The 10,536-nt window shown below is 40.2% G+C and overlaps 1 protein-coding gene across 1 annotated transcript in view; it reads right to left on the bottom strand.

The window, feature by feature from the left end:
* Nucleotides 1-576: 576 nt before the first annotated feature.
* cacna2d3a (calcium channel, voltage-dependent, alpha 2/delta subunit 3a) overlaps nucleotides 577-10,536 on the bottom strand; it is an 89,259-nt gene continuing 79,299 nt past the window's right edge. The window contains exons 30-36 of the mRNA XM_026369071.1: nucleotides 9,884-9,959; nucleotides 9,707-9,759; nucleotides 8,857-8,912; nucleotides 6,556-6,670; nucleotides 2,778-2,890; nucleotides 1,534-1,616; nucleotides 577-1,421 (exon numbers count right to left, since the gene is read on the bottom strand). Coding sequence (XP_026224856.1) covers nucleotides 1,329-1,421; nucleotides 1,534-1,616; nucleotides 2,778-2,890; nucleotides 6,556-6,670; nucleotides 8,857-8,912; nucleotides 9,707-9,759; nucleotides 9,884-9,959 — 589 coding nt within the window. The 3' untranslated portion in view covers nucleotides 577-1,328. The remainder of the gene's footprint in view (nucleotides 1,422-1,533; nucleotides 1,617-2,777; nucleotides 2,891-6,555; nucleotides 6,671-8,856; nucleotides 8,913-9,706; nucleotides 9,760-9,883; nucleotides 9,960-10,536) is intronic.

Raw genomic sequence — 10,536 nt, 5'->3', positions numbered from 1 at the left:
CCTGTTACAGCCTTGACATGGTCGTTGAGACCGTCTGTTATTTCTTACTCACTGTGCACCGTGTGCACACATCAACTGGCGCGGCATGACGATCCTGCTCTTATGTTGACAGTATGGGCATAGGCATGTTAGCTAGAACATGTTGATGGCTTGTTTGTGCTCATTTCCTAAACAAATACAGATGTATAGCATGTTGTGGTTGGCCTTTACTTCCAGAGTCTTCATTGTCTCTCTTTGTGTGGGGCATAAGCCTTCGGGACGGAGAATGATAGAAGGGTGAAACACCAGATGCAAACACACACACACACACACACAAACACAAATGTGCACGCACTCACACGTCTGCTCATGGGAAGGCCAAAAGAACAGCCAAATTATCCACAGTCAACCGTTAGGAGCATATACTGTTATTAATCCGCCAACAACAATAAAACACTCTATAGGGAGGAACGGAAACATCCTATAAAACCTATTGTTCTATTCAAGGTCTGCTTTGCTAAAGAGGCTTTCAACAACATCAATTTTAAACATAATTTTATTTCAAAAGTACACAAACAGGACCAATATTATTCAATAAGGCAAAGCTCAAATATTAACAACCACTCACATCAGAGGACTCAAAATCTCATAGTCACAGTTTATGGGTACCACTTGCAAATCATAAATAAAAGTCATTTTTTCTTAATTTATATATATACAGTATACTAGAACTTATTTTTTTTCTCATCATGGAAAAAAAACAAACATTATTAGACAAACATTTCATTACAACTCCAGCCACGTCTATCTTCTGTGTTATTTTTCATTGTCAAAATCATTATGGTCCATGAAAAGTTACAGTGGTTCCAGGGGAGGGATGGGTCTTCCCCCACATGGGTGTTTCGTGGCTATAATGCACAGTTCCAAACCCAGCTAAAGTCCCAACCCTTAGCTGCTTCCTGAAAGGACTGAACAAGGTGGTGTGAGTGTCAGTGGGTATTATTTGACTGCCTGTGCAGTTTTTAAGCTACTAAGTGCATTATTACTATGTTCACAACATTGTATCTGTCCATAAACCTCCCAGTGCTGCTGATGTGATATTGATAAAGCACCTTAATTATAAACTGCTTAGCAGCCACATTTGCTATCTGTTCTCAGTTATTTTAAATAAGTGACTGTTAGGGAGGTCCCCTCTGGGGCTAGGGGCTTTGTAGGTGATGAGTTGAAATTGGGCATAATTGTATAAGGGGCAGCAGGATTGTTTTTTTTTCTGTGGCATTGTTGCAATATGTTTGCACGCCAAGCCAAGGTGATCCATGTGCTGGACGGAGAGGCATGGCAAGCTCTGGTCACCTTGGGTATAACGCCAGGAGGACACAGAGCAGGGTCGCTGCAAGACACGGGGTGTGACTCATAGCTCCCCCACACTCCATGGAGTTCTCCTAGACACAGAAGGAGGCACGATATAATGGGAAATATCTTTGCAAAGCACAAAAGCAGAATCGGCAAAGGGTATATTATTGAAGATTGTGTGTGTGTGTGGGGTGCAAATACCTCTGGGTGAAAAGGGTGACAGGTATCGGGGCGCCTCCTGTCTTTTTGCATCTTCAATCTCTCACACTTAAGAGATTCATTATGTACAGCTGGGGTCAAGGCAATCACAGACAATGTGTACCCTCTGCAGGGTGTTTTCCTGCTGGGGGACATTTCTTGTATATAATGAAAGAGAATGCATGTTTCTGACTGCACCGTGGAATGAGGTTCTTCTGAAACCACAGCATAATGTGCAAAAATGAAGAAAAAAAAAACAACCTTGCCAACTTGGAGTAACAGTTGACAAATTTTCTTTTGTTGCATAGCAACAGAATATCAGGCTTTACGCTACAGTAAGCAGTCCACAACAAAATAAACACTGGTGGACATGTATATACAGCGTGACTGTACTGCCTAACATTTCTGAGAAATGCACATTGCAGGAGAACGCAGTTTGGGAATGTGGTGACGAACTGAGTTCTTTCAGTCTGAATCCACTCTGAGCTGTGTCTGCTATTGATCAGTATTCCATCGCAGCGTGGGTTTTTGTGTAACACAGTCCAAACACAGACCTACACACACACACACACACACACACACACACACACACACACACACACACACACACACACACACACACACACACACAGCACTGTGAAACAGATTTCTAGTAGTAGAGCTGTCTCGAAGCCTTGGCTTCAGATGTTGTCCTCAACGAGGTTCTCATGTATTAAATCCACCAAAGAGTTAGAGGGCAAACACTATATGCTATTCCCATTGTGTTAATGCTGATGGACACACACACACTGCCTATAATGATTCTGACACTTGAAGTCATGAGCTGGAAGAGAATAGAAAAAATAACATATTCAGGAGAAACGGTCGATCTGGGAACGCTGCAGCGGACCAGCTGTGTAACACATTTATGACTGCTTTCAAAAGCCATTCATCCATTTATGTATTTATTCATTAGTTAGTTCATTCATTCTCAATACCTCTGAATGTTTGCAAAGTAATAAATTCCTTTGAAATTGAAGCTGTTGATTATTATTAATTTCTGATGCATTCATCAACAAATTTGATGAATATAATTAAGGTTTCCTTTTGCGGACAGAATTCCCTATTATATTAATCCTATTGCTTTTATCCAAGTCAGTCTTATGCTATTTCCTCTGACCTTTCAGGGAATGAAGAGACTAGAATCTGCAAACTGTTCTGTCCTGTGCTCATCCCCCCCACTCCTATGTCTGGCCAGTAAAGGATATACATGATTTCAATGGGGTCCATGGTGATTGGCTCGAACATGCTGCAGTCACACTTGTTGTCCACCACCACCATGAAGAGATTACTGCTGGGGATCTGCTGGATCACAAAGGACCTGCCAATCACAGCACAGACAGCCAGAAACAAAGATTTGAGGAAGGAAGTGGGAGAGGGAGGAAGGGGGAGTTGAGAGTTGGATTGGCAAGTAGACAAGGTGCATGGGTATGATGTAAAATTTGATTTGTGTCAGAGGATTTGTGTTATTCGTGTTGTCATTCTCCCCTGGCAGAGAGGAGATGGACTGAAGAGACTCTACTGGATGCGTGTCAGGAGGATGACTTGTTTTAATATCAGCTGTCAATAAATACACAGAGACATAGATGGAGTCACACCAACAGACACATTTACAAAGCATACACGCATTCTTCTCCAACTCACTCCATCCTCTCCTCTTCTTCATCCTCTTCCTTTCTTTTGTCTTTGTTACATCCTATCCAAGGCGAGCATCAATGAAGTGTTGCAGAATATAAAACACTCCAAAAGAAAGACAAATGGGAACCACACTTTTGAACTCCTAGCTTCCCATGGCTGTGTTTTGCTGGCCTGAGAGATCAAGCCTCGCCTTGGCCTCCTGGCCAGTGATTTATGACCGTGGATAAGCTTTATGAAGAGGAGAGGTCGTAAAGATGATCTCTTTTTTCTGTCACCCTTTCTCTCTTTATCTCTTGCTTCTCTCTGTGTATGCCTTCTGCCACAGCTGGGTGATTTATCAAGTTCTCTGTCAAGCATTTATCAGACAACTATGAGAACATGCACGTGTGACTGAGTGAACACACACAGATGCAAAAATATACATACCACTAAGACCATTTTCCAAACTCTTGTGAATCCGAACAGGAACCAAGACAAAGAAGATGAGACTTGATGAACCAAAACAATAGTTTCTACAGGAATATCCCCATTCTTTCTAATTCAATTCCATGACGACCACAAATTTAAATCCTACTGAAAACAGTCTCCAATCCCTGAGTAGCACCAATGCACTGCACCCTAAAACCAGACCAGCAAATAGGCCAAGCCCATCAGGGTGAATTAGGATGTGCTGATGTTTAATAATCCGTGCTCACCCCTGCACAGCGCCAGACCGGGCCAGCTCAGCCTGCTGATAGAAAGCAGAGCAAGTGTTCTTGGAGAATAGACTTAAACATATCCTGACAGCACAGCTGCTGCCCTTGAACATACCTATGCTGCTGGGAAAGGGACCACTGCACCGCATTCAGATGCATAAGTATGTGTTCATTATGCACAGATACTATACACAGAGACAGACACCAATGCATACTGCAGCACAGAGTCCCAGACTTTAAACACTATGTGGTCTCGATATGGCCTCCTGGTGCTGTGGCTTCAAAGACTAACTATAACATGTTTGTCTAAGTAAAGGTAGAGAATGACAGAGAGGCAGACGGCCCTTTGAAATCCATAAAGAAAGAAGTCCCAAGTTCGACAGGAGTTCAGTGTATAGTCACACAAAGATACGGTGACAGAACCAAGTTTTCTCCTCAAAGTTCTGACATAACAAATCACACAATCTGCAGCTGAAGCTATTAAAAATCAGTGCTGCTTATCAATACGTTTAGATTATAAAGGAAAATGTTTCATCTTTCCAATGTTAACAGTGCTGAAGGTCATTTTAGACACACAAATTATGTGTGTCTTGTAAAGAATGTTCACATTTTCCAGTGATTTAATCATTGAATAACTTAACCATAACCATAACTGCATGCCCTGCATGGTTTCTATCATCACACTGCACTTAAGCATCTATCATCACAGTTTGGAAATTCAACCAGTAATTACTGTGTGTAATTTAACAATTACTAATTCAATGAATTGAATTTGCTCCAGTAAAATCTCAACAAACACACTGGCAAAGTTTCAGAGCAATGCTGTCATTTTATTTCCATTTCTCTTTTTGCTTTCTGGGGAAACGGGCACAGTGATTTCAGCATTTCATTTTTTTAGCCATATATTCAGGGGGATTTCAATCAGTGTCTATTTTCAAAGTTGTTTTGTTTGGATCACCATTAGCTGTCACTGATGTTACGGCAAGGGAAAAAAAAAACGTACATACTGGTACATGTCACGGTAAATTGGAGGCGAAAAAAGAAGTTAAAAAGAACCCAATTTGAAAAAATATGAAATAAATTTAACATGTAGAATTTGACAAATTGCTGTTGGTATAATAAAAAATAACTTCTCTTCTGTAATTGTTTTAGTATAATATATGCTGTCTGCGCATGTTTAAAAAGCTATAGAAAGTTGCCTTATAAATAAACCAAACTATCATTATTGTGACCCGGGACAAAGGGACAGATGTAATTCAGGAACCTCTAACAGATGAAACCATGTCTACCCGACTGAAGCTGTAGCTCACTGCAACTTTCAACCTCTCTTTATTTGGGACATTGTTTTTCTGGGATGCGAGAGAGAATGACAGGGATCATGTGAATCAGTACAATATATAGCTGCGAGTATTGTTGGTAATAGTCCCCTTGAAGACCGTCGGTGGATGTAGACATGACACACGCTTTGTTCTAAATATCCTGTTACAGTCTAGAGAAGCTGGCAATATATTAATGGAGGTTGAATCATCTTATCGGGGCACTTAAACTATTCAATCATTTATCATTCACTAGAATTCAGTGTTTTTTGTGATCAGGCTCACCCATCAGGAACTAATGCATAAATACAAATACCAACTACACACGCACACACACACTCAGGTTTAACAGGCAAGAGCATAGGGTATATTTCCTATAGCATAAAGCACACACACACACACGTCCCAGTGAAAATATGAGAAAAAAGGCCTCAGTCAGTCAATAATGTGAAACAGATGTTTATCACCAACGTCCTCTATTACTAATATGGGCAATAAAGTTCCATACAACTGAAATAAAAACTCCATTTTACATTGTCAAATTCATTGTGCTTTAAAAAAGATTTATTTGAAGGAGACATGTTGCTCAGAGCACGAAGCCCTGCCCCGCTAATCCTGGTCCTGGTGTCATCATTGGAAACGAAGCCATTTTTCTAAAGGCAGGATTCTGCCATGTGTGTGCGCGTTGGGGGGGTGTGTATGTGAGAGCGCGCGCGTCTCTATGTGTGTATATGTATGTACAGTATGTGTGTTTGGGGTCTGACTGCCTGACTGCATCCCCAAGCACATTTTACTCTTGGCACCCAGGGCAGCGGTTACCCTGCTGACCTTGTGGGGCTGTGCCGGCGGAGGACACACAATGAAAACACACACACACACACACACACACACACACAAACAAACACACACACACACACTTTTGAGCTTCCCTGGCAGTTCCACAGCTGGGAGCAATGAAGGGCCCATTGGAGGGATCCAGAGAACACCCCACAATTGCCTGACAGAAAAGCCCAAATTGTTAATGGGGACCACACTCATTTTCCCATTTTTAAAGGAAGCCTTTCTCCCTCATCTCTAAATGCCTCTTATTTCAAACTGATGGAGGAGATGTCTCTGTGTGTATTTATCTCTCGTAGACTGAAAAAAAAAAAAGTTCATAACAGACAACGAACAATTTAAATGTGTTTGTCATTATCAGGGATTACGGAGATAAAAATAATTCCACCAAATAAGAGTTAATTACATCATTCATTTTTCATTGTTAGCTTGCTTTATGGAGCGTGGATTATTAAAATAATATGATCTAACTTTGTGGGGTCTGTTGGTGTGTCTCATACTTGATGCAGCCGTCACAGTCGATGTTGCCTGTGTTCTCTTTGATGGTTCTCTCGGAGATGAAGGCCGGGTACTCCGTGTCACATGGTACCTGCATGGTGCGACCTATCCTCTGGGCTGAAGAGAGGAAATGAATTAAGAGAAGAAGAAGGAAAAGAAAGAAGAGCATAAAAGAAAGAGGTAAAAAAATTAAGAGAAAGAAGAAGAGAAAAAACGGTGATAGTGGGAAAAACATGGAATATTCATTTAACCAAATATATATTTAGAATTGAAATAGTATATAAACAGTTAAATACACCACATCCTTACAAACATACATAAACAGCAGTTTTGATCCAGCGCTGCTGCTTTTTCTGCTGGAGATACGTCCAGTAAAAATCTAAGGCAGATATTCAGAAACCATTGCTTGGGCTCTTCTGCCACCCAGAGGTTTGAATTGAAAGGAGTGTGGAGGCCAACACATTCAGTTTTCAATATGTCCTCATTTTCTTTAGCAGACTTATCAAACCATGGGGTAATAAAAGCCAAATTATCATATTAAAAATAAACACTTTAATTTTTAGATCTCTTTTGTTAGTTCGGTTGTGGCAAGTTGTGCCCTACACACACAGAGAGATTTCTAAAAATTATGTGAATGCGCGTAATTTGAAAGGAGTGGCTTAATTACTGGGTGTCAGCTGTGCAAAAGCTGTGTGCAAAAATGTGTGGTTGCATTTGTGTATAAATTATATGCGTGTGAGAAATGCGGTCTACATGCATAAACGTCTGGGATTAGTTCAGCTTGAGAGGCTGTGTAGATTGGGTTACAGGCTGCTAAGTTGGGGTGTTTCAGCTGTGTGTCTCCGGCCTGTGTCTCTATTGTAAAAAGATATAGAAAGTGCTGCTAAGACCTGAGGCTAGCCAGCTGTGAAATTGTCTGAACTGCTTGGTGAGCAGCGATGCCCAGCTTCACTTCATTTGGGATAAGAGTGCACAAGAAAGCATTTTTATGGACTTTCATTTTGCGATTCTCGCTCGCCCTGTCCTCTCTTCACGTTCAGATACAAAACATTTTCATATTAGTTTTGGCTGGAATTAATACAAAATACAATGCTGCTTAGTGAGGCTTTAATTTCAGACAGGCAAACAGCACTCAACACTCCATAAACCACTGGGCATCACAGCATTCCTAGTTTAGCAGAAATAATATGAGAATGTGCTTGTGTTCATGGAAGAAAAGGAAATCGAGACAGAAAAAGAAAGGAGTGACATAAAACCAGAGAAGGAGAGAAAGAGGTACAGCCAGTGTGAGAAAGTGTGAGAGAAACCTTTTCTCTCCCATTATGAGGCGGATATTGCTTCCCACCACTACCAATATGACACATATCCTTACAGATCATAAAACCATCAACTGTAACCCCCTTTAGACAGACCAACAAACACCAATGTGTGTAAAGACCGACACACGGAACCTCTTACGCACTGAGGTCGCTTGAGGTAATATTGTGTTCTGCCATTTTTAGTTTTTGGTCTTGGATCGTGTCTCTTTATTCTGTTTTTCCAGTGGTCACACTGACTCAGGCCGAGAGGAAATGGAGGGGAGATGGCGAAGATGTCAGTACTGAGGACACAGGCTGGTCATTCAGGACACGACTGTCATGTGAACTCAGACTTAAATATGAAAACCTGACAGCATATGGTTTAGTGCAAGACGTTTTGGATCATTTATTTGGATTCTTTCAAAAATACAAACCACAATTTAAAAGAAAAAAAAGCGGCTGTTTGATTTTCATTCAAATATGGAATAAAAAAAAACTGTTTAAATGTTTTTTCTGGCTGCTCCTAAATTCTTTTCTCAATTTTGTGAGAAAAACAAGTTTACAGCTATTTGTGGCGACTTTATGTTTTTTTTTTTTCTTTTTTAGTTTTAAAATTCAAGACAAAAAAGAAAAGAAAAGAAAAGAAAAGAAAAAACAAACAATTTTACATTTGAGGCCGTTGATAGATGATAGATTTCTTAAGGATCTTAATAAAAAACTGTTAAAGAACATTTCTTTTTTACAAAATACACATAAGCACAATGAAAATGATTATTCCAAATTTTATTTTATTTCTAATCACAATATCCAAAAGATATTGTGATTAGAATTATGTATTAATCATCAGTATTAATGGAATTTTAATGACAAACCTATTTTGCATGTTGTACATATGTTCACTGCAGCAGTCATTTATATAAATAAATAAAATGTGATAAGCTTTTAAAGCAGCTACTGCAGCACATGTTATATCTCTCTGTATAATTGCATCGGTTGTGTTCTTACCTTTAGCTGTGAGGTCGGAGTGCCACCAACTGTACAAGTTGAACTCAACCAGGAATCTAAATATGGAGAAGACCATAACGATACGTTCAAAGAAACATGCTTATACGGCATAATACATAATGTATCACACTCTCGTTGTCAAATATTCTAGTTGCATGTTCACGTGTCTCTCAGATGCCTCAATGTTTTCAAAAAGTGAGTCCTAGAAGAACAGAATCTCTGCTTTGTGTGCCTACAGTAACAGATTATCATTTTATTTGGGTGATGTGGTAATGTAGGAAATAATAATTAGTCTTATAAAACTTGTCCGAGCTATAAAATGCTTGGAAAACAGGTTGTGTTTAATTGATTTTCATAGTTGTGTATAGAGCTGGTTTGCTTCCTGATTTTACTGCTGCTCTTATGGAGTTACTAAATAAATTATTGCATGCTGCCAAACTTCAAACCAAACGTATCATGTCATGTAAAATAATCATGCATCAGTATTTTCTATAACTACAACTATACTGCTTAACTTTATATATGCACTTTTGAACTTTTATATTTTTTTGCAATGACAAAACTTTGCACTATGACAGTATGACAATTAGCACTGGTGTCTTAATCCCCTCGCGATGCAACAACAGACCACACAGGATGACTCCACCGCCACATCATGGCATCACAGGAATACCCGTGCTACGGGAAACATCAGGTAGCGATTACTGCTGATGACTTATGATCATGTCAACATACATTTGGAAGCACTTGTGTACAAACACTTGATATGTACTCGCAAACACACAATTATCCTCAGACAGCAGCGAACATGTGATATTAGAAACAGATTCATGACACACAGAAGTCTTACATGACAAGCTCAGTCAGGATCCACTTCACAGCTGTGAAGAAAGCGACGTAGGGCTACAGAAAAAAAAACAAAAAAAAACAGAGAAAATATTCATAACATGTAACCTACAGTCCCTGATTTGAGTTGCATAGAGTTCTAACGTTGAAGTCGAGCGGTGTGAACAAATGCAGTACTCACATCCAACAGCGTGTGTCCACTGTCACTACTCTCTGAATAGACCCAACAGAGAGCCTGGTAGTCATACAGAGTGACCCTGAGCAGGTACAGTTGGCAAAGAGAGGATGAAGAGTGAAACAGACATGTCAGAAATAGACACATACTGATGTTTTTAGATGTGGATTTGCCCTACAATATTTTGGCCAGGATGATAGACATAACACGGATAAGGTGATATGGGTTTTGATTAGTGCATTGTCTCTATTACAATATGCCTGTGGGGCTTTTTGGACGGCTGTGTGGGAGCAGGAAGGAAAGGTCCCGCCTCTGCTATAACTGCCACTTTACCTGCGGATAACATATTGGATGGACGTGGCAGGAATGGGAAACGGACGGCAACTGAAAGCTGAGAGCTTCCCGAGAGGTTCCTCAAAGTGATGTAGGAAGGTGGGTGGGTGTGCAGATAATTCGGGGATATTGGAGGGATATCAGCGGATTTAAGGACTTAACAAACCCTGAGGATGTGAGGTCTGGATCTGGGTCTGTCTGGATGAGGTTATTAAAGAGGTTCCTAGGACACACACACACACACACACAAGATACTCTTTCTCATAGCCTGTGGACACACTCCCATATACTTGACAATACTTGTCAAGACTTGACTTGTGTGTGAA

Source organism: Anabas testudineus, chromosome 7 (assembly GCF_900324465.2).
Source record: "Anabas testudineus chromosome 7, fAnaTes1.2, whole genome shotgun sequence".
Lineage (NCBI taxonomy): Eukaryota > Metazoa > Chordata > Actinopteri > Anabantiformes > Anabantidae > Anabas > Anabas testudineus.
This window is presented reverse-complemented; position numbering and strand designations above follow the sequence as displayed.